This window comes from Zootoca vivipara, chromosome 2, assembly GCF_965207765.1.
Source record: "Zootoca vivipara chromosome 2, rZooViv2.hap1.1, whole genome shotgun sequence".
Classification (NCBI taxonomy): domain Eukaryota; kingdom Metazoa; phylum Chordata; class Lepidosauria; order Squamata; family Lacertidae; genus Zootoca; species Zootoca vivipara.
Window position 1 is genome coordinate 37,332,481 of NC_142584.1, and position 25,260 is coordinate 37,357,740.

General features: G+C 44.4%; 1 protein-coding gene across 2 annotated transcripts in view; it reads right to left on the bottom strand.

Moving 5' to 3' along the window:
• Nucleotides 1-2,380: 2,380 nt before the first annotated feature.
• The window catches only part of LOC132591744 (uncharacterized), a 37,448-nt gene continuing 14,568 nt past the window's right edge, over nt 2,381-25,260 (bottom strand). The window contains exons 2-4 of one of the 2 annotated variants that reach the window (XR_015948065.1): nt 15,875-16,619; nt 13,678-13,847; nt 2,381-3,918 (exon numbers count right to left, since the gene is read on the bottom strand). Coding sequence is in view for 1 of the 2 variants with exons in the window: in XM_060271807.2 (XP_060127790.1) it covers nt 16,105-16,619 (515 nt within the window). In the remaining variant the exon portion in view is untranslated. Of the gene's footprint in view, nt 3,919-13,677; nt 13,848-15,801; nt 16,620-25,260 lie in introns of those variants that run through there. The other variant, XM_060271807.2, reaches the window with a different exon arrangement.

Consider the following 25,260-nt stretch of genomic DNA (forward strand, 5'->3'; position numbering starts at 1 on the left):
CAGCACACATTTGTACTGCCAAAATGCATATACCTCTTGGAGTTGCAAATGGCGATATCTTCTCCAGGAGTTGATTTGGCTATGGATGTCTGCAGGACCCATTCCTTATGTATCCATTAGCGAGTGACTCAGCAAACGTTCAACTCACTTATGATGTATCAGCTTCCTTTTGAAAACCAAAGCCTACAATTATGCTAACCGTGTGTTGTCACTTAGGAGGGCTGTTTGGACAGCTCTTTCCAGCCACAGAAAGGTTGGACCTTTTGGGTGTGTTTTCTGCCCGGCCAGCTAACTTACAATGGTGATACGTGCATCAACCAGGGGTGGGGTGGGGGGAAGCATCCTTTTCAGGCAATCAATAGTAATTGGATTCATTAAGGTGCCAGGAGCCTTGCTTAGGGGCACATGCATCTGTAGAGCAGCTTCAGCCACTCCTGAACTTGTTCCGGGGGGGGGGGGGGAGAGTACAAAGTGGCATGAAATAGCCCTTTGCTGTTTCCCAGAAAATAAATGCATTCACCCTTCCTACATTTCTTGTGTCACATTGCAACTCAGATGTATTCTATCTGAAATAAATGTTTAGTCCTCCACCCATTACTACTTCCATAATGTTGTAAACATATAAGAACCACACACCCCTACATATTTAATGTCTCCGCTTTAATCATTCTGAATTGACATGAGACTCTTAATCTCAGGGTTGTGTGTTCAAGTCCTGGGTTGAGCAAAAGATTCTTGCATTGCAGGGGGTTGGACTAGATGACCCATGTGATCCCTTTCAACTCCACAATTCTTCAATTCTTTGACACATGATTCCTCCTTGTTTCTCATGGGCATGTATATCAATGGGTAGGCTCTCTCTCTCTCTCTCTCTCTCTCTCTCTCTCTCTCTCTCTCTCACACACACACACACACACACACACACACACAGAGAGAGAGAGAGAGAGAGAGAAAGTGAGAGTGCTTCTGTTAAAATTGACATATTTAGGCACAAACTTTGTCAGTTTCACAGAGGTCAGAATCTGGATTCTGGTGAAACTAGCAAGCTTGGTCTGAAACCTTTTACATCTTCATATGAGAAAAATAAACATTCAAAAAGGCCTTCAGTCAAAATACCCTCTTCAGACCCAGTTCAAATGGGGAGCCTTCAGTGGTGCCATGGGAAATGTTGAGGTGCAGCCTCTAATCACGATAGACTTCACAGCTCCACACCCAAGGAGACTCGAAAAATGCAGGCAGCTGTGTTAATTCTACACACATAAACACCAAAGAGCTTCAATACATGGCACAATATCAGCACCAGCAGGATGTAAACACTATTGAGTTTGGTGGTGCTTCCTTCTGAGTGCATGGGCTCGATTGGTAAAATTATATAATAATTATTATAAAAATAATTTTTTTAAAGCAGCCAGCTCAAATGCAACCCTTAGCTTTCCATTAGAAATGCTAAGAAGTGTTGCCATTTAAATGGCAGGTGTAAATTAGAAACTCCAACAAAGAAAAGAAGAGCAGTATCTGCTTGATTATTTTCCTCATCCTAGGAGTACCTCCATGTGAATATGTCGCAAACAAACTCAGAAGTCTCATTATCACCTAATTCATTTGCCAGAGCAAGTTGAGCCCATCAATTGCCCTGGTGCTCAGTCCATAGCTCCTGCTCTGAAAAGAAACCCCAGAATTCCATTGCCCTGCATCCCCCCCCCCTCTCCACTACTGGGAGATCCTCATGTGATATACAGCCTTTTTGCCCAATTGTGTTGGCTAAGAAGGTACTCAAGCTACTCCTTGTTTGACTGCTCCTTCATATAAAAACTCTCCATCTGGAAAACTTGCACATTTGGGGAACAGTCTAAGGAAGAGGTGAGCCAAGATAGAGAGCTTCTTTTTCATGCATATTCATTCCACACACAGAGACTTCCTCTTTTCTTTTCTTTTTTACAATCCTGCCAAATTGCCCCACAACCTGAGGACAATTTGAGCACGAGGGCAGCTCCACACAAACAACTGCACATTCCCATGACTTCAGCCCTGCTGCATTTGAGCTTTAAAACCGAGTTGTCAATAAATTGAATCTGGGGCCTAATACAATCTCCTTAACTAAGCAGAAAACAAATAGAAACAAACAAAAACAAGCATTTGCTTTCATTCCTTGGAAATGACAGAGAAGAAATAAGGTTCTGCTTTTTTTTTTTACAGAGATTGAAAAATGAATGTTCAACAGAAGGAAGACCATTTCTCCATCCACTTGGATTGTCTTCAGAATCCAATAATTGTGTCCATTTTCTGTTAACTGTGGGTTAGGGCAGCTCACCTGACTTGATTTCTTTTTAAAAAAAGCCAGCGCTTCTGGTGGATTGTTCTACAAGACAGAGCCATATGCACCAATGTAACATGCAGCATTTTATTACCGAGAGTGTAGGATGCAATAGCATCTAGTATAGAATTTATTTATTCACTGCCCAAGCTGTTTTTAGCTGGTGGATTAGCTAAATGTGGGATGCTGGTATGCCATCCATCTCCTGACATTGCTAAAATCCAACCCAGGTTTCCAGCCTAGAGGGTGGCATTCTTTGGATGGCAGCAGAAGCTTAGATCAGCTTGGCATTCCATTCCCTTTGCTTAAGAGACCAGCATGAGCTTTTGGGTGACAGAACTGGGTACCACTCAAACCTTCTCCCCTGCATGTTATACAAACACACACACACACCTCTCAGGGTTACAGTTCTCAGCAACCCTTAGCAAATCACAGGATCCAGAATTCTTTGAGAGGAAGAGCATGCTTCAAATGTATGTTAAAGGTATAGTATGCACACAGCATACCTAATGTGGGTTGCCAGACACCTGGGAGATGGCCTTGCTAGAATCTGTAGGGAACAAAACAGAATGTGAGAGCACCAAAGAGGCAGACACAATGTGAAAATCATGAACCTTAAGCGGGTTCACAAAGCACCTCACTGCTGGCGGGCTGGAGAAACCCTCAAGACCGCAAACTCTGCAAAATTCCACGGCACCTCTTAACTTTCAGGAGCTGCCACTTTGCTGGGCTCCTGCTATTGTTTTGCACAGCTCCCAGCCACATCCCTGATTCCATGCAGCTCGCCTCTATTCCCCTCCCTCCGTGGGATGCTGCCAATCCCAAATTCCTACAGCCCGAGAACAGAGTTCGGCTGCAGGACAGGACAGCACGTGCGGCTTCTCCTCTCTCTCCCCTGTTCAGGAGGCCAAGGCATGCCAGGCATCGCCCTGTCTGCCTCTTCTTCTTCCCCCCTTCCCTTTCCTCATGCTACCGTGTCTGCTGTAATGGAAGCTTTGACATTCAGGCAATCTGCAGAAACCCTGGCCGGGCAGCCGCAGCCACCTTTATTTGGGCGTGCAGCGCTTTGACCTCAGAGCGACACACATCTTTTGACCAAAACAGTCTTGTCATTCCAGCTTTGCCACTACAGAGGATCCTCCGGGTGGATCAGATGTTACAACCATAGTAAACAGAGCAGAGGGAGGGAGGAGGGAGCAGGCCAGCCGGCCCTTTTTTAGCTGTGCCTTGGGAAGCGGCATCGTATGGACTCATCCAAACAAGGCAAGGCTTACCTCCCAGTGCTGGCTAAGCCCGCCCAGGGATCTGCAGCCCACTTCCCCTGTAGGCCACTCAGATCTTGCAGGTTTGTCTCTGCCCACTGGTTGCTCACTGTGACTTGTTGCCTTCTCAGAGCACCAGCAGCAAAATTCTCCTGCAGGCAAATCCAGGCCTGCACAATGACTTCTGTGTCTGCTGCATGGATCTCCCCAGCACATCAGTTCACTTCTGGGGCCCCTTTCCATGCGCTCATATTTCAGAGACAGGCAGGCAGCTTTTTACAGGGATACGATGCAAAGTCTTGAGGTTTAACGATGGAGTTGCGTGCAGTATTGTCAGTTGCCCTGGTAAAAGAATTGTCACCAACCAGGTGGGGAAATAGTAAAAGGAGAAGTCCCACCCCAGCCTAAAATGTGGCTAGGTTGTCCTTTTTCTTGGTTCAGATTGAATCTGCTTTTTTTGGGGGGGGGGGACACATCAAACGACAGCATTTCACAAGAATAGATATGGATTGTGTGGGATGTTGTGTGTACACTGCTTTGCAAACCAGCGGTGGGAGCACCCTGGATGCCGAGTGAACTGGGAGTGTGCACACAACCTGAATGTGAAACATGAAGCCAAGCCATGAAGCATCGAAGCTAAGGGAAATTCTACCGCATCAGAATGATCATGGTGTGTTATGGAGGTAATGTCATAAAAAGCAAAGCATAGTGTAAAGGCCAAGTGACTTTTCCCAGGATTGGCCCCTTGTACATGTTTGTGCAAATACCAGACTATAACAGTAGCCTGCTTGTGGTCATTGGTCTATTGGTACTTTGTAATAAAATAAGTTCCTCCCCTTTTGGTTACAGGTAGGTAGCCGTGTTGGTCTGGATCGAAGTAAAATAAAAAAATTCCTTCAGTAGCACCTTAAAGACCAACTAAGTTTTTATTTTGGTATGAGCTTTCGTGTGCATGCACACTTCTTCAGATACAGTGAAATGGAAGTTTCCAGGCACTTATGTAGAGAAGGGGTGGGGAGGGGTGGGGATGGGGAGGGGGGATCACTCAGAGGGGTGGGGATGGGGAGGGGGGATCACCCTTCTGAGTGATCCCCCCTCCCCATCCCCACCCCTCCCCACCCCTTCTCTACATAAGTGCCTGTAAACTTCCATTTCACTGTATCTGAAGAAGTGTGCATGCACACGAAAGCTCATACCAAAATAAAAACTTAGTTGGTCTTTAAGGTGCTACTGAAGGAATTTTTTTATTTTCCTCCCCTTTATCCATTTTGAATTGAACTTGGGAGTTGGGTTGCCCAGTGTACCAATCTTATGCAGCGATGAGGACCTGGTTTCATTAGTTTTTAGGAGAAGCGAATAAGCTATTGGAGGCCAGAGTGATGTTTAAAGTCATGGTAGCAGAACATACACATGACTATGGAAGAAATAATTGGTCTCTTGGTTCCTGCAACAAGAGGAGTAAATGTTTCAGAGGAAGAAAGACGGGGTATGATCCACCTGTTGGCCTGTGGTGTGCTCTTGGGCTCGCTTTGAGAGCCTTCTTGAACAATTCACAAGAATGGTTACAAACGATGGAGAACAAGCTCTTTCCTCGTTCAGTTGACAGCAAATGCAACCCCACGGAGAGCAAGTGCCACGGAATGTCCTATTTGGGATCTCATAATCTAAAGAAGGCTGATTGCTGAAGAATTGATGCTTTTGAATTATGGTGCTGGAGGAGACTCTTGAGAGTCCCATGGACTGCAAGAAGATCAAACCTATCCATTCTGAAGGAAATCAGCCCTGAGTGCTCCCTGGAAGGACAGATCGTGAAGCTGAGGCTCCAATACTTTGGCCACCTCATGAGAAGAGAAGAATCCTTGGAAAAGACCCTGATGTTGGGAAAGATGGAGGGCACAAGGAGAAGGGGATGACAGAGGACAAGATGGTTGGACAGTGTTCTCGAAGCTACGAACATGAGTTTGACCAAACTGCGGGAGGCGGTGCAAGACAGGAGTGCCTGGCGTGCTATGGTCCATGGGGTCACGAAGAGTCGGACACGACTAAACGACTAAACAACAACAATCTACAGTCTAAGATTTTTGTTTGGGTGGGAGTAGGGTTGCCATCTTTCAAAAAGTGAAAATCCAGACACAAAAGTTGTCGAGCTTTTTGTAAAATCTTTTTTTAAAAAGTGAATTTTTTGAGCTTAAGGGAATTTGCAAAAAAAAAAAAAAAGCTACACTTCCAACATGGGTTGCCATAAATCTTGATTTTTCTGGACATTTCAGCATTTTCTGCCCGAACCATGTTTCCGATGGCCGAATCCCAGTAATGTCTGGGAACTTCCATATGTATGGCAACCCTAGGTGGGAGGAAGGTTGATGGAGATGCTTTACTACAGAAAGTGAAGTGCACCAAAATGATAACTCCACAAACTGCATAATATGGCAATGACTACAGCTCTTGAACAGACTGCTTCCTAATGTGAGAGATGGATAATGTACTAGCAATAGCTTGGGCAGCCTAAGTGTATGGTGTAAGAGAAATGTGTCGTTCTTTGAAGCCCCAGTTTTTCCTGGGCTGAAAATTCAGAGTGCTTTGAGGTTTGTTTGAGATAGGGAGCAACATTAAAACAACAACCCTGCATTAATTCATTTAAAAGCATACTGTAGTTGTTTGAAGTCAGCACCATTTGACAAGCTAACATTCTAAAGCAGGGTAGACAAAAGATGTTGTTCAGCTACAACTCCCATCATCCCTGACTGCTGGCTGGGGCTGATTGGAGTTGAATGACATCTGGATGGCACCACATTGGCTACCCCTGTCCTAAAGGAACATTATCTCCACTTCCCAAGGACTGTTCTCTGACCAGGACAAGTCACAAAGACCATCATCTTCAACAGAATGATCGAGGCGCAAGTGACTTGATATGGCACTGAACACCCTACTCCCAAATTGGTCTTTCTGTCTGTTTAATAGCAGTATTTCTGACAAAGTGGCCATTATGTATCCTTTCCTCTTCAGCAGTGAAATCCTCTTTCTGACTCAAAGTCACACACAGTTGCTGTATCCTGGAGAAAAGGAGCAACAGCTTCCGCAACTGCAGCTGAGAGACAAACACTCATGACATGCCTTGTGGGCCTATTAATAAACTCTGCATCTTGTCCTTCCTGGTTAGACTGAAATCACATGGGTTGAAGCTCTTCAGACAATAGTGCTTGCTCTTGCGTAAATTACTGACAGAAATATAACCTTGGTCAGCAAATTCAGACTTTGGATTAACCTCAGTCTAGCCCCAAATCACTTCCTTTGGGGGCCCAGCCATTCATTTGTACAAGCCTTTCCCGATCAAAAGTAGGCAGGGTATTAGGTGCCAACAGCAGTTCTGCTTCATGGGTCAATTTAACCTGCTTGGCAATATTTTGAGGCTATGCAACCATCCTTGAGCATGACTTACTCTGGGCATGTGCTGGTCACAGTTCTGAGACACCAAAAGCCCTTCAAATACCGTATTGCAGAAAATATGCAGCTGACTCACAGTGGAAACACTATTTTGCGCTAATTGTGTGTAAAAAGCAGCAAAGATGTGGGAACTTACAGCAGTGAGTAAGAGCAAGGGAAGCCCCATTTAAGCAAGGACAGATCTGAGCTAAACAAAGCTTATGTGTATGGTGTTAGGAGGGGGGTGATTTCAGCGGGGAAACAGCCTGTGGGGGACAGTTAAGTTCTCCTGTACTGGCTTTCTACTTTAGTTTGCAACTTCTGTGTTTGCATTTTGGAAATGCAGGGGGCCAAGCACGGATTGGCTCAGGTGCCAAACTGCAGGCAGATTGAGCACAATAACCTTTTCTTCTCTTCTCATTTTCAACCTTAAGGCCAAACAACACCAGGGGTGGGGAGCCTCAGACCTGGGGGCTGAATGCAGACCTCCAGGCCTCAAGACTCCCCAGGCAACTCCCTATCCACAGGCCCCACTCCTTCTTCTCTGGCCCCATCCTCTCCTCCTCCCTGCTATGGGGCCTGCAATGGCACCCACCTAAGAGGTGCTGGAACTGCTTTCCGGTGCATTCCTGCTGAAAACAAGCCCTGCCTCTTTTTTTTCAAATAGATTTTAATTTCTTTCTTTAAAAACATAGACACACAACACATATACATACATTCGATTTTCTTCTCCTCTCTCATAACATTTTACAAAACAGAAATAGAAAAGGAAAAAGTTAAGGTAAAGAAAGAAAAAATATTAAGAAAGAGGGAAAAAATACTATTACCGAAAAAACAAAACACTCCGCCCACCCCGTATCATGGTCCAGATTACAATCCCTCCCATGGAAGGAAATCTGCTATTGTGAGCTACACTGTTCTGATCCTGAGCAGGGTGCTTTTTATTTTTTTAAGGCATGTTTGAATGTGATCATTGCACACTTAAAGCACTCTTCGGCCACTTTGACACGGTCTTGCCTTTTCCCACAGAATCCTGGGAACTGTTGTTCGTTAAGGGTGCTGGGAGGTGTAGCTCTGCAAGGGGTTGGTTTCCTAACAACACTCAGCCTCATGATTCTTTGGGACAAGCCAAGACTGTGTGGCATTAGGGTGTTTTAAATGTATGGTGTGGATGGAGGTATCTCTCCTCATCAGTGGAATATATTCCCTCAGTGTCCTCTGATATGAAGCTATGTTCTGGGTCTCTGCTTTATTACCCTTGCAGCTGATTTTCACTTTGAAGAAGCCATGGTGCTGCAAACTATTCGACCACAGCAGCAGTATAAGAAACGCTTCCTATTTTAGCAGTCACATCATAGAGTGAAACTACAGTGCCCTTGAGCTGCTCCTGCAGATGCATGATGTGGGAACACCCATCATCACATCCTTAATTCTGACACAACCAGTGGGTGTAGTGGAGATCTCACGAGGTGGGTGTACTGGAGATCTCATGGATCCATATTTACATCAAAAGTCATTTGATGCACACCCTCTCTGTAGGCGTGCACCCACATTTTGTTAAGCTTCCAGAAACAACAGAGCATGTGCTTCTCCAGTGTCTTTATTATAGATACATTCGTACTAGCCTCATCTTACCATCACTGCATAAGTACCCAGGGCGCACAGGACGACAATTCTATACCTCCCTGCTGCTTTCAAATACCAATCCTGCTACAACATACAACGTTGCTGGATTCTGCACAGCAGCGCTCAAAATTTGTCAAATGATGACCTGTGCCACAAACTAGATATAATGAGCACTCGTATTAGAGTGCTCTGTAGACTGATACCTATAGTCTTATATATACTAACCTTTTACACTCTTGTCTAATGTTCCTAACCCTTCTTTTAGACTCTCTTAGCTTCTTTTGGATTTTTATAGACTTTTATACATACTTTCTATTTTAACTTTTCTTCTTTTTTGAGTTTTTTAAATGATTGTATCCCTTCCTCCTTATGCTGGTCTACGACCATAATAAGTAGTAGTAGTAGTAGTAGTAGTAGTAGTAGTAGTAGTAGTAGTTAAGCTTCCACACCAGACCCCCTCCTTGCCCAAAGAGGTCCTCAGTGTTTCCTTTTCCTCATATGGGAGTAGAGCTTGCCATCCTGAGCACACGACCTATTCAACTCACTGGGACTGAACTTTTGATTCAACCTGCTTAGACTCATGGCTGTGTTATCTCCCAAGTCAGTTCTCAGAGTGATGGGTGATGGGCATGTCCAGAAACAGGCTGCTTTGAGCGCTATTGCTCACACACACACACACACACACACACACACACACACACACACAATATGCCACCAGTGCTGGGCATACACAAAGCACTTGTGTGTATGCAAAGAGCCATAAACACTCCCTTTCACACTTGCAGAGCTGGGGAAATGTATAAAAGACTTATTTCTGCCTCCTCCACCTCGCCCACTCCAAGCATTGACATCATACCAATCTCCTACAGAGGCAATGCTGCCTCTGAAATGTGGAACTGTGGCAGACCAGTAGGGAGTGTGAGGAAAAGGACGGACTTGGCATCGTTGCAGCCATTTGTGATGTGTATGTGTGAGTATGTGCATTTTCATTTTAGGTGCCTGGAACCCCTGGAATCTTGCACTGCTTGGAGATCGGGGTGGCATGCAACAATATGAATCTAAAGCCGCACCTTAACAACACTGTCACTGCTGAGAATTAGAATTAGATGCATGGCCACTGCATGTGAGGTTAGCTCTGCAAAGACAGGCTTCCTTTTGTTTCTGAAAGGGTGTCTCCACTCAAGAGATACATGAGACTGGCAAGCGTGGAAGCATTACAAAGTGGCAATTGGAATGGATCTTAGAACTATTTATACTCCTAAAAATTAATGTCTGAAATTGCTGCCAGCCTGGAAAAGGGGAGAGACACTGGCATTCAGTGAGGCACAAAAACTAGAAATGGCGACTTCTCTGACTGCCACTTGGGCTTCTGGGCAGCACCAGAAAAGGATGGAAAATCCGGGTAACATTTCAAGCCTATGATACCTAAGTGACAACAAAGCCTACAGCAAAGATGGCTTCAAATGCACTTGAAGTTGGGATCCCCAGAGCAATCCAAGTAGGAGAAACAGCAGCTATGGATCATTTTTCTATAAATAAAAACTGTTGTGTTTGGAATGTGTTTCGAATCCATTCCCATAGGCGTATAGACCAGTGCTGGATTTACATAAAAGCTAAACAAGCTATAGCTTAGGGCCCCACTCTCTTGCGCCACCCCACCCCCCAAAATGTAAGGGGGGAAAACTGGATGCACATTTCCAAAATATAAGATAAAAAACAAATAAAATAAAACCTACATACAGCAACAGTGTTTTGTGTTGTGTAGGCTCCTATGAGGTAAGTAATGGGCCCTGCCTGCTAGCCTGCTCCCTAAAATATCACTGGTTTGCTCATTTCTATATACTGTATAGAGTGCCCACATTCTGCATGGACTGGTTGCATGGCAACATGTGCAAATGGCTTAAGATACCTATTAGGTCCATAAATTATGATATAGCATATATTCAACACAAAAAAACAGCGACAATTTGTTGTTGACAAAGGAAGGACAGCTGGACATATAAAGGGCCCTATTACCTTCAGTAGCTTAGGGCCTCATCAAAACTAAATCTGGCCCTGGTATGGACAAGCCCTCCTTACTGAGTGATGTCGGAAAGGGAACATGCACATGCTCAGATACTCTTTATTACCAGACATTTACATTCTGCACTGACTCTGCCCTTCATCCAATGAGCTCAGAGCAGCATCCATCCCCTGAACCAGTCTATTATCACATCAGCACTATGTGGCCAGGTGTTTGACTGATCCAGGCCTACCCATGAAATGCTGTGGCTGAGTAGGGATTTAAACCTGGCTCTCTCCACCATAAGCCACTACATCAATACAATGTCCTTAGAAAAATCCAGCATCTTTCTTCTTGGCTGTTTCTTTATCCAGGACAAATGTGCCCATCCCTGTTCAATAAGTGTTACCCTTGAGCCTTCCAACACCATGCAGGGCTTAATGTTGGACCAGATCCATCTATAACTAGACCAGATTCATCCATAAATTACTTGGCAAAGCAAACCCTTGGCCCTTAATTACCACCAAAGTTATTGCTGTTCTGAGCAAGGAAGTTATAAACCATGCTAATTTGGCTCTCATGTACAATATCCATCTGCCCTAACTGCACAATATTGAATTCTCAAATTGGCTGCTTAAAAATACAGACTTTTCGCCCTTTCCTGCAGGTCGTTTTCGTTTGCCTCTGTATGTGTGTATGTGTAAATCTGACCACATTGTCATTGGTGTGAGGTTAGTCGATATATCACTTATACAAGGCAGACAGCACCTGGATTCTGTTGGTACACCAACAGGAACATCTGGATTCAATCTACCCAGACATAGCACAACAAAGCCCCTTTAGAGGAGAGCAAGAGCGGGACGGGGTGGAGAGTCAGGCGTTTTATGTTATAGTAATCAGTGGGGTCTGCCACTTTTGTACATACCGGTAGTGTCAGTCAGGAGTGCTGACTTACACTTTTTGGTCTTTCCTTCTTAACCCTTTGCTCACCTTTCACTGTTCATTTAGCATAACCACCAGACATGTTACAGCTAGGTAGCCGTGTTGCTCTGACGCAGTAAAAAAATAAAATAAAATAATTCCAGTAGCACCTTAGAGACCAACTAAGTTTGTCATAGGTATGAGCTTTCGTGTGCATGCACACTTCTTCAGATACACTGAAACAGAAGTCACCAGACCCTAATATATAGTCAGAGGGTGCTACTGGAAGGATTTTTTTATTTTGTTTTCACCAGACACGGTTGGACAACAATGAAAGTGCAACGTTCTGCCTTTCTCTTGGCCGGTGGCAGATCAATCAGAAGCCACCCCCAAAATACTGGGGTCTGGGGGTGAGGTGGGGGGAAATGAATGAAAAGTGAATGTATTCAGACATTATTTAGGAAGGTTAGGAAGATATTTCTCATATAAGAAATGGCAGAAAACAGGAAGAGACTTATTGTGAAGTCTTCCCTTCTTTATCAGGTTTGTCCTTCGTTTGTTTGTTTCGAAACATTATCTTTATTCAGTTTTGGGAAATGGCAACATGCATTAAACATAGCCAGCTCAAGGGCTGTTATCATAATACAAAGAATGAATTAAGTAACCAGCACACAAGACTGAAAACATTGTCAGTATAAGGGTCGCCATTTAAATTGATCTGGGCACAACCCCTCTAACCCCTGTGCTCAGGAGAGTCCATAAAAGAGAAGGAGGAAACTAGGCCATGAGGAAACTGTTGGAAGCACAGCAAATGTTCAGTTTGCAACTTTGCGGGGGAGGGGGAGGTACTTTTGTAATTGGCAAGCGTGACAGCAAACTGATGAGTTGGAGACTCGAGTCAGTTGGAAGTTGGCTGGCAGTGAGGAAGACTGCTGAGATTATGGGATTTGAAACACAAGAGCAGTCAAGTACAACTCCCTAGAGTGGACATAAAGGGGGATGTCTGGACCAGTCAGTCGGAACTTCCTGTTTCTCCTAAGCTGGGCAGACTTTCTCTACATGTGACTAGAGGTGGGCGTGGCCTCACCTGTGCAGGTAACAAAAGCAAAGGACTGGCCACCATCTCTCTCTCTGTCTGACTACATTCGTTAAAGAAGCAACATCTGCTTAGCCAAAGATGCTCTCTTGGCTTCTAGCTTCTAGCCAAGAGAGGACAAAGGGGCTATCTCCTTATGGGATGGTTTCCAGGTGTATGTTACTTTTCTAAGCTAAGTCTGCCTTCCGGGATCCTACTGTGAACAGAATGTGAGTAAGTAAACTCTTTTTTATACTTTTATAGAAGACTGTGTCATGTCTTATCTTTTATTAGGGAATAAAGAGGGAAATACCAGGACAGTTGTTATAGAGGCTTTAGCGATCCTGAACAAACACATCTGCTGAAAGTTAAAAATGGGAATGTTACTCTGCTAAATTGTGGAACCCGTTAACACAAGTTGGAAAGGCTATAATCAAACAATATATCCTCTCCTGCATCCCTGAACATTCCCACAGAGATTTGACCATTTGAGGAGCTAGAGGGAAAAGCAGTTCTGGATGAGTTATTCCTCTGTGTAGACCTGGCCTAAGGAAGACGAACTTCTGTGTTCATTTCTCCTCAAGTTATACCCTGTTTTTCACTCAGTAAAGTAACAAATGGCCAACAACAGTTACGAGCCACTTTGGCTATATTCCACCTCCACAGTCAGAAGCAGTATGCTGGGATTCGCAAGTGGGCATCAAATGAACAGAATGCTGGACCAGATGGGCCTTGAACTGATCTTACAGAGTTGTTTGTGCATTCTTATTTGCCCTCACAATAAATGTGCAGCTGCCAAGTCTCTGCTTATAAGCGACTTCCATATAGCATCTTACATTCATATGCTTAATAACACGTGAACCTTCTCAAAATCAAGGGTGCAGGCAATTGCAAGCACTAAGTATAGGCAGTAGGATTCTATGTACATAATAAGGGCTGCATCCCTACTGACTTCAGTTGCCAACCTCACCAGCCCTCTCCCCCTGCCTTTACAGCTCACCCAAAGAATGTGTCAGATCTTGCCATACCTCTGAGGGTCTCCTGGGCCACCCACCTGCCTGCATCTCTGTCCTTGGGTTCCCACCTCATCACCTCACTTGGTTCTCTTGTCTGGGCCTCCTGCTTATCATAGAATGTAGAGTTGGAAGGGACCCCAAGGTTCATCTAGTCCAGGGGTCAGCAAACTTTTTCAGCAGGGGGCTGGTCTACTGTCCCTCAGACAGACTATATTTTGAAAGAAAAGATAATGAACGAATTCCTATGCCCCACAAATAAGCCAGAGATGCATTTAAAATAAAAGGACACATGCTACTCATGTAAAAACATGCTGGTCCGCGGGCCATATTTAGAAGGTGATTGGGCTGCATCCAGCCCCCAGGCCTTAGTTTGGGGACCCCTGATCTAGTCCAGCCCCCTGCAATGCAGGAATATTTTGAACCTATGGCCCTGATAATAAGAGTCTCATCCTCCACCGACTGAGCTATCCCAGCATTTCTATGTCTCCCTTCTCCAGTTCCCTCCTCCTCCTCACCTCACCTTGGCCTGCCTCTCTACCCTCTGGAACATTCCCCCTCTCCTCACCTGAGCTGCCTACCTGCCCACCAGCTTGACACACTGTAGTTTACAGCGCCAACTGTCTGCGGCCAAGCAAACTACAGTGTGACCATATCCTTAACCATTTTTAATCTCAGCAAGATACGTCACTTGGAAATTGTGTCAAACACTTGAAGGCAAAATAAAAAAATAAAAAAAATCCTTCAGTAGCACCTTATTTTTTTTTAAAAAAATATTTTTATTAATTTTCCAATTAAAACCAATTATATCACATTCAATATTTCAAATTATACACATATATATATCAATCAGACCGAATGTTATGCCAAATCATCTAAATAATTTATTTTTGGGTTCCCATGCTTCAAGAAATTGGGAATTCCTCGCAACTGTCCACTGCCGTCTTATTTCTAAAGTTCAAATCGTCCTCCAAGCTCATAATATTCCAAATCTTCCCCTTACAGTCACCTAGATGTTTTCCACTTTCATCCAATTGTTCCAGCTGCTGAGATAAATGTCAAACGAAGTTTCACAGATGTTCTTTCTCCTGTGTGAGTTAATCAGTCCAGCCTCCCCATAAATCTTCTTAGTGGAGCTCCCTGTTGCGACGGAGTAGCAGCGCCATCTTAAAAGGCTCAAATCACTTTCATTTTCTCTCATAGCCATGAAGATTTACGATTTATTTATCTTTATAGAATTTACAGCTTTTTCAGGCAGGAGACCCAAACATCCAACCATGAACTCTTGGTAAATTAATGGATCTCCTTGCCCTATAGCTGAACTTAGCTTCAGGTCGCTGCTCCAATTTAAAGTGCGTCACAGCTCATAAATCCTCCGAACGCGTCCAGGACTCCTTCCGTCTGACTAGGGGGGGGCTTTTCTCATCGGCAACTTCACATCTTTAAGAAATATGCTCAGTAACAACAGCTATAGAGTTCAACTCACACAGTCTTTTGCTTCTCTTTCACTCCAAACAAGCCAGGACATCGCGTCCGGGAAGATACGAGGCAACAATATGAAGAAAAAATAAAAACTTGCTTCCCTTATCGCTCCGTCCCCATCAATCCTTCTTCCAGATGCCGTACATTCTTTGACTCCTCTCGCTCAGCAGCATAAAATTCTCAGCAGTAAACAGCGCTTCTTCCCCTCCTTCTGAAGTATGTCCATAGATTTAAGCCTAATTATCTTCTTTAACCATGGAAATCCCCGCCATGCAGATTAGCGTCCGGGAGTCCTGGCCGTCGTAAGTGCTCAGCCCAAGCTCCCCCCACTCCAAAAACAGTCGGAGTGGGTCTGGGGGCATCGCGGGCCAGCGGCCCCTCTCCGTAACCCCCGGAGAGGGTAGGGGGTTGCCATTTACTCCCCTAGCAACCGCCAAATTCCTTACGAAGGTCAGAGAGATGGAAAACAGGTCCGCCATTCCTGCAGGCGGAAACCGGAACCCAGTAGCACCTTAAAAGACCAACTAAGTTTTTATTTTGGTATGAGCTCATACCAAAATAAAAACTTAGTTGGTCTTTAAGGTGCTACTGAAGGAATTTTTTTTATTTTGGTATGAGCTTTCGTGTGCATGCACACTTGATGAAGTGTGCATGCACACGAAAGCTCATACCAAAATAAAAACTTAGTTGGTCTTTAAGGTGCTACTGAAGGAATTTTTTTATTTTGTTTCGACTCAGACCAACACGGCTACCTACCTGTAACTTGAAGGCAAAGCATTTCCGGGGCAAGGATGGGTGGGCAGGAGCTGGCATGATCAGGCACAGACCTGTGGTCCCATAACCTATTGTGTGTGAAAAGGCCTCTAATGTTTGACATCTGGTTTCATACGCTCTCCTTCTGGTCAGTCTTTCCTTCTGCACAGGATATCCCACATAAATGAACCCTCCTGTCTGGATTTCTAAAGAAAATGACCCAAATATAAATATTAGTTGCCGAAGGATTTTAATGTGGACCAATCTGAGGAGGCTATTTGCACCGTCTTGCCTTTCCTGATACCGGAGGCATCGAGCAGCTTCATTGGCAACACACGGAGAGGGACTTTTTTTTTGGAAAAAATGACAAAGTTACCTGGCGCTAAGGCTCCCTCTGGGGAAAAGCTGCTTATGGGGACCAGGCCACCATCAAAGAATTCCCTGCTAACGTAAAGGGGACTCGTTGCTATGCTGAATCGTGACACTGCTGGACTTTGTTCAGCAGCCACACCTACGTCTTGAGACCCGTAGCTGCGCTTCTGCTGGGGGATGTGAGAAAGGCTGCTTTCCCTGCTGCTCAGTCCTTGAATGCTTATCCGAGGTGCTGCCAGCAACTTGGAAATTCTCAATTTGTCCTGCTCCGCAAGCTTCTTGACCACGGGAGATGTGTGACTAGTGTAGGCTGGATACTGGATGCGGTGGATCAGATGCGGTGGCATGCCAATATTGCTTGATACCAAAGCCCGATCTAAAACCCAAAAGGTAGAGAATATATATTAGTTTGGGGATTTCCGGCTTCAAGGATTTTGATTCCAGAAAACAAATCCTTGCCTATCTGTACCGGTTTGTGCATAATGCTAAGCTGTGTTTTGTTTAGGCCATAGTTTGTTTAAGCATGAGTTGTCTCACAGATGATTGACCAAACCACATCTTGTTTCTCTAAAACTTGCTTTGTTTTCTAGTTGTTCTTGCCCTGTGTGTGGTTTGATGAGTGCCTTTCTGGAGTGCGATGGTGAAACAAACTATAATTGAAGATGAGTGCTGGGTCCGCATGTAAAGCTAAACCATAGCTGAAACAATCCAAGATTTGTATATCAACAACAAACTATGGCTTCTGGTGGAAAGGATTAACATATAGCGCTATGTCATGGTTTAACAAAATATTGTTTAATAAGCCACGGTTTGGCATCATGTGCAGAATAGGTTTCTCCAAGGAAATCCCAAGGAAAGAGAAATTCTGGCCTGCAAACAGGAAGAGGACAGAGAAGTTCACAGAAATAAGACACAAAATTAAAGAACCATGAAGAAGGTGCTTGGAAATCCTGGAGCACCATTGTAGTGCTGGATCTAAAAATAAATAATAATAATAATAATAATAATAATAATAATAATAATACCTTTATTGTCAATGTACAACCTGTGTACAATGAAATTATGAAATAAATCATAAACCAGTAGTCTTCACCAAGACATACAAACATTTATTTCAGAAGGATCTTTCCCAACCCACATGACTGCTATCATCACACACCGGCTGTTAAGTATTGACAGGGCAAAAATGCTCTCAATTAACAAGATTCAGCAATTCGTATTGGGTGCAGTGGTCCATAAAAGGCACACTGCAAGGCCAAGAAAAAGTTATGCGCCAGTAGCTGCATTTCACAACCTCAAGCTGTGCCTGAATCCACTTTGGCAGACATTGGAGAGAACTGGCCAGACGGTTTTGTGCTGGGAGGATGACACCTCAGTGTAACAGCCTAACAATTATACCTGCTGCCTTTGGACTCCTTGGCTCAGCTGCTGTGAAACGACCACTGACATCTTGCCTCACATGGGGTGCAAAGCCCTCTTGGATTTCTCTCCATTGTAAGTTGCACATGCACCTTCCCTGAAAGAACACGTGGAGGTACAACCCCCCACCCCACCCCAATGTTCTTGGATGAGCTATTTTGTAGTTTTGTGATTTCATTTCTCTTTCTTTCCCCTGCATTGGCCCTCTCAGAACTAGCTGACAAGTCCCACTCTGACTCTGGCAAGAAACCAAATTGGCCCTCATTCACGTTATTGGATCAAAATCTAGAAGGAGCTTTAGATACAATGCAAAAAGGTGCAGCCACGGTTTTCTTGTTTTTGTTTCTTGCACCACCTGACACATTAAGCTGCCCAAGCTACACTACACTTAATGGAAGGAGAACAACAATCCCCTCCAGGTGACTGTGCAAGAGGTTCAAATGAGGGAAATGAAATAAAAGGTATTGGCTTACAGTAGGTGAATAGTATATGCACAAAACAAATGGATGGAGAGGATCTAAAGTTGGAAACTGGCGTCTGAGATGGAAATTGGTGTCTGAGCAAAAGAGGAGTACTTGAATTCCAGCATAAAGCTGGTTCCATTTGATAGGATATTCTGTTGTTGTTGTTGTTTAGTCGTTTAGTCATGTCCGACTCTTCGTGACCCCATGGACCAGAGCACGCCAGGCACTCCTGTCTTCCACTGCCTCCCGCAGTTTGGTCAGACTCATGTTGGTAGCTTCGAGAACACTGTCCAACCATCTCATCCTCTGTCGTCCCCTTCTCCTTGTGCCCTCCATCTTTCCCAACATCAGGGTTTTTTCCAGGGAGTCTTCTCTTCTCATGAGGTGGCCAAAGTATTGGAGCCTCAGCTTCACAATCTGTCCTGATAGGATATTCTACTTTGGTCTAATATTTGGGGAATTTCAATTCAGGATAAAACTAAGAAATAAAAGTATGAGCTTTCAAATGGGTGAAAGTGGGTAATTTTTACATGACTGAAAAATTCCCCGTAGATTTGAGTGGGAAGGGATGGGTCAAAATTATCCTATATTCAGTGAGCAGTTCATGGATGTTTAAGAATCAGGATTTGACATAAATTACATCAGGGTTGGGAAAACTAAGGCTCACTGGATGTTGTTGGAAGCCAACTCTCGTCACCCCCAGCCAGCATGGTCAGTGCTAAGGGTGATAGGAGTTTGAGTCCAGAAACATCTGGAGGGCCACAGGTTGCAAACCACTGTATTGAAGCTCATGGAATCTTGTGCTGAGTGAAAGTAATAGCCAACCCTCCCCTTGATCTCAAAATGGAGGGCTGCATATTGAAGTAGAAGAAACATTTCTGTGTTCTACTCAATCCTTCTGAATGACAGCATTAAAAATGCAGGATCTTCCCCACCTCCTCTCCAGGGAAGAAAGACATGACCATAGAAGGAAACCCAGTGAAGTTGCCAGTGCCTTTCTGCAGAGAACACTTTTCTTCCTCATAACCTGCGTGCATCTTTGATGGCAAACCATCAGTCAGCTTTCGTACCCATGTGGCTCTGTCGTTTCCATATTTCCCCTTCCCTTTCCAGTTGCCTTTTTTTTTTTTGCCTCTGCTGATATTTCACTGAACAAAGTCCCATCCTGCCTTGAGACCTTTAACACTGTGCCTATAAAATCCGAACACTTGGCTAGCTCTCTGCATGCCTTTTCTCTTCTCCATGGTTACCCCAGCCGAGAAACACTTTGTTTTTGTGTCACTTCCATTAGGCTGATTGAGTTTACAGGGGGAAGGGCAGGAAACCATTTGATGGGAATAGAAATTCCACAAAACAAAACTCAACAGATAAAAATGTTCCTCTTGGAAGAGTTTTCCCTAGCACTGGGCAGCCCTTGTCAAGGAGTTTGCCACAGCAGGTCCACTTGCAGCTTTCCTATGACATGCCAAGAGATTTTGTGACCCAGCACTACAAAAGAGAGGGGGGTGGGGTTCCAGATTCCCCCAACTGAAGAACATTGCTTTTTATGAAAGAAGGCAGGGGACATATTTGATGGATTTAAACCATATATCCAGACTCACAACTTCTAGCTGTGAACACCAATAAACAGATGAAGTTCAGCTTCAGAGGTTTTGAAGTAATTCTTCTTTTATTTTAATAAACTAAACATATATCACTATAATATACAGACTGTGTGAGTTTCAGTCATCTAACATAAGTAAGAACGCATCTTTACCTCAGAACACACTCTCCAGAACGGACAGTTAGGAATAACAGTTACCAAGGAAGACTCCTCCCCCACCTCTCTCTCCACTGAGTCAGGAGATGGACAGAAAAGGGAGGGATGAAAATACTAACAATATTACTATCATGGCAACCTATCCAACAGTACATGTTAAAATGGATAATTGCTTCTAGTTCTGGCAAGAAGCTGACATGGAGGCAATTTCCACACTCTTCTATTTAAAGACCATTTGCCTGTGGTAGGGAAGAGAGATGGGAAATAAAGTTAAACCCTGCTGGCTGTAACTCAGCATGTTCTGACAGTGTATAGAATGATTAGTAAAAGCAAACGAGGGGAAATAAAATTATACACTGAAGATGGGAACTTCGCAAATGGGTGGGCTTTTTATTTGAGAAGGGGGCTGCAGAGTTACAATGTCTTTTGCTCTTTCTTGTTTCAAAGCTGTGTGTTTTTAGCCCTTCCTCGCCACACATGCATAAAGGTTGTAGGGCCCCAGAGCTCGTCTCCTATTTATTTTGCCATGTGGTTTCCATGTACACTCACTCTGGGGCCTCCAGTCGGAAGGCTCTCTTACGGTACCTCAAGACGCTAGCAAGGGTAGGGAGAGGTGTGGCAAATGCTTTTGTTCACTTTGCAATGGAGAGACAAACTAATGCAAAACACTTTTCTTGGAGTGAGCATGATAGCTACCCCTACACAAACGTATTTGAATTTCAGTCTTTGGCTGAGTACAGTCTGGCCTAAATAGCAAGTGAGTATGTTGTAGCTCCCTGGAAGGACAGATCGTGAAGCTGAGGCTCCAATACTTTGGCCACCTCATGAGAAGAGAAGAATCCTTGGAAAAGACCCTGATGTTGGGAAAGATGGAGGGCACTAGGAGAAGGGGACGACAGAGGACAAGATGGTTGGACAGTGTTCTCGAAGCTACGAACATAAGTTTGACCAAACTGCGGGAGGCAGTGCAAGACAGGAGTGCCTGGCGTGCTATGGTCCATGGGGTCACGAAGAGTCGGACACGACTAAACGACTAAACAACAACATGTTGTAGCTCAACTGGTTGTCATCCTCATGGTGCTCTTAAATGAGGGAGGGGGAGAGATAAAGCAGTTCACAAAGGGGAGGGGAAGTATAATAAAGACTCTGTAAGGGAACAAAAAGTATGAGTTCACGTTCTCACTAGAATTAGCAGAGGTTCAGATACACAAAGTCAGGCAGTTCAGGGATGCTAGTCTCATTCTGATACCGGTAGTATTCATGGCTTGCTGTGCCCAGAAATTGCCATCATTGTCAGTTTATGATGTTATTATTGGAGTTTTATGATTGGCATGTGCTTTTTGAAATACTGTTTGATGTTTTTGGGGTGGGGGTAGCCATTTTTGCAGGTTGTTTTGTTTTTGTTTTTAGAAATGAGGAAAATAAGTTTTAAATATGAAAATAAAAAGGTAAAGGTAAAGGGGCCCCTGGCTGCTGTTAGGTCCAGTCTCAATCACTCAAATCCGCTTATTGTGAGGACCATGCCTGTACACAAATATCAACACAACAAGAATTAAAAATATTAAAATTCATTGCATACTAACCCAACAAAACCTTCATCCCACAAAACAGGAAGAGAAGGAAAACAAGCAACGAGTTAAACAGACGATGAAGGGGTCTTTACATTGTCATCCATAAATCTTTCCCTGGCTTTCATGGCCTTCATCACAAAAACTGCTACTGCATGGGTAATACGTGGATTTGCATCAACTGAGTTGTGGCTGCCACAGCTGTACACAGAAACAGCCCCCTGTGCCTCCTGCAATGAAGCTATATTTTCTGTTGTGTTTGTACAATGATCATGACTCGGCTGCTACTGTTGTACTAACAGTAAAATGGCTGGGGTGGAGCAGGGTGGGTGGGGGTGATTCTGCAAACTCTTAAGGCAAGCCCAGGAACAGATTGAGTAAGAGAGCTGGGAAACTTTTCCTGGACCAGTTTTTTTTTTTTTACTGGGAAGGCCTATCGAGGTCAGTGACCCTGGCCTCAATTCCAGTGTTTTCACATATGCCTTTCCCCCTTGTCCGGGTGAGATAGCTTTTCTATGAATGGACCCTTCTGCCTGGTGCCGACCACAACATGCTATGGAGGAGCAAAGTTAAATACGGTCCCTTGGCAGGAAGGCACAGCTCACAGATATTTGGGGGTGGAGGAGAGAGCTTGCTTATGTGAAATGCCAAGGCAACAAATAGTTGACATTAGAATTGCATGCAGGCTGTGGGACTAGGCTATTTCTTTCAGGCGCTCACACAAAGGGCCCCTTTTTTGTCTCGCTGCTAAAGACAAGCAACAGAACGAGAAATACAGAAACGATATTGATAGCTAGGGAAAGGCCTGTGGAATTTCTGGGGAGGGTTTGCTATCCAAAAAGCACAATGGCCTGTGCTTTGAAATGCACAGACCACGTAGGATGCAAAAGGCCACTGGGGTCTCACGTGACCATGGATTTGCCTTCCCCACCTACCCCGGCTGATTCCCCCTCACCCAGAACTTGGTGAGAGTTCTTGCTGCTCTCCAACATTTATGGCAACAATCCTGCCACACATTTAGGCAGCCTGGCTGCATACCCTCCAGCATTTCTCCAGTGAAAGTAGGGGTGCCCTATTCCATAATAGTAATAATTTTATTATTGATACCCCACCCATCTGACTGGGTTGCCCCAGCCACTCTGTGTGGCTTCCAACACATATAAAAACATAATAAAACATTAAACATCGAAAACACGCTTCCCCATACAGGGCTGTCTTCAGATGTTTTCTAAAGGTTGTATTGTTACTTAGCTCCTTGGCTTGGAGGTTGCATAACTCCTAAGGAAAAGCGGGACATTTCGGGATCAATCAGAAACAAAAGATGGCTTCGGTAAATCCGTTACTGTCCCTGGAAAATAGGGGCATTTGCAGTGTCTGTGACTGTGCACAGAATGGTGGCCTAGATTGCCTTCCACTGATTCATAGAACCAAAGATTCATAGAATTGTAGAGTTGGAATGACCGCAAAGGGTCATCCAGTTCCAACCCCCTGCAATGCAGGAATTTCAGCTAAAGCATCCATGACAGATGACCATCCACAGGCATACGTGCCACTGGGGTGCAAAGATCTGCCCAGTGCCCCCAAATTTAGTTTAGCCCCCCAATTAACTTTTGCATCACCGTTGTGAGCGCTGTCGTTGAGTCTGACAAGCGGCACCATTGTGAATGAGCGCACAAAGTCAAAAGTCCTTTAGTGAAACAGTAGGTATACATTTTGGTAATACCTAGGTATTTTGTTTTTCTAGCTTGATCAAAATTATTTATTATTTCATAACAGGTAGATAGTTAAGCGGCTTCAGCGGCAGGCGCCTGGTGCCCCCCAGAATTCAGCGCCCGGGTGCCCTGCACCCCTTGCACCCCCAGGTAAAGACGGCCCTGGCCATCCAACCTCTGCTTTAAAAACCTCCATGGAAGGAGTTGTTCACAACTGTTGACAGGTGCTAGGCCAGAGAAGCTTAGGTCTAGAGTTACACATGAGGTGTCCAAGTCAGGTTTGCAGACTTCAGGTGTTGTGTCTTTGCTGCAAAGCAGAATCCAGTGAGGGATATTTATAAAAGGAAGGGTTGAAAGAGGTCACTTAGTTGTAGCAGTCTGTCCCTGCCTCCTCCTCCCATTTTGCCCCAGCCTACAGTTCCAGACCCATAGTTCTGTCACAGTGAAGAAGCACTGCCCAAAGTTTGGAAACATAACTTGGATAAATAGAGTGTGGTTCTACTCTAAGGGCCTTCTCAGATGATAATAGACACACAGTTGTTACTCATTTGTTGGGGAACCAGATGGTTTCCTTCTGTGGCAGGGATAGAGCATTTTCCAAGCACTTGGGAGGAAATATAGCTCAATGTGTGTGCTGGGTTCATATGATCAGGAAAGCACCGCAAGGCAGGAAGAAGACTTTATTTTATTTTATTTTCAAAAAGGCAGCTAGAAAGGCCTCACACAGACACCATGCAAAATGCCTCAGCAGTTTAGCATTTGATCAATAGCTAATGGTGGAAGAGGAAGAATTGCTATACAGTGAATGAACCACGTTAAATGTTGGCGGCACTGCCAGCCAAAGGAACAATCCTAACACCTAAGATTCATCAAGCTAGACCTTACAACTTCATTGTTTCCCTAGCTACTAGGATCCCAAAGCGTCCTAATTCCCAGAATGAAATCTAAACTGGAATCTAGAAACATATTAAAAAATGCTGTGAAAATGCTTAAAAACAACAACACGTTTTAAAAAATGTATTAAATTTGCCATAAGCTCACCATAGCCACCTAGTGTCACATTTGTATAATGCACTTAAAACATTATATTTGCAGCTGTACAGCGGAGTCCCAAGGTTAGTCAATAACCAATTACTTAAACTGGAGTGCATTTCACCGGGGGGGGGGCTGTTCTGAATCATTAGATGCAGCTTGTGAACCCTGTACCGTGCACAACTTCAAAATCTGGAATTACACAATATGGGCAGCTGGGTTTAGACCACCAAGGAGTTCAGCCCCCTCCTACCTTGTGTAGGAGGAAGACATCGCTTTTAAAGCCCTTTTGAACATTGCCACCATTTCCATGGCAAATACATACCGGTACATACTGGGAGATAATATCAGGGCCATTTAAGACAAGGCCATGCAATTGAATGGTATGCATGGCACATCACTCTGGCGCCAAGTGTGGCAGCAGAGGGGGAGTTAGCAATGCAGCTTGAGTATGGCCCACAGTGGGATTGGGATTGTAGATAGTGCAAACAATCATGGGCTTTGTGGATAGAGATGAAGGAGGCACATAATAGCATGAACGTATTCCAGAGGGTGGTAACGTAGCCAGTTGACCACCACCAACACCCTGTGCTTTTCCAACTCTAACACCTGCATGATGCAGACATTCTAAAAGTAAATGTCATTTCCACTTGAGACCTTTTATTACTACAGCTGCTAGTCAGAGCAGACAACACTGATGGACACAAAGGCTGAGTTGCTCTGTGCTTTGATGCTCAAACCAGCCCTGCCAAAGAGCCCTGCCTTTCACAGAGCAAAGCCTCGCCACTTTCAGCAGTGATCTGCCCCTAAAGCATCATTCAACAGCTGTTTTGCTCATTTTCCCCTGAAGTGGTATTGCTGTTGCTGTGCAGACACTCCTCCATGCCCATCAGACAGTGAAACCTTGGATATAAGTGACTACCCAATTTCCAAACAGTCAGAGAGAGAGATGGAGAGAGGGAGAGGAAGTGCTGTAGCAGCCCGAACAAAGGCCGCCTTTGTGAGCTTGGAGAACAACCCAGGAAAACACAACACGGCATTAAAAATTACATGCTAGGCTGGC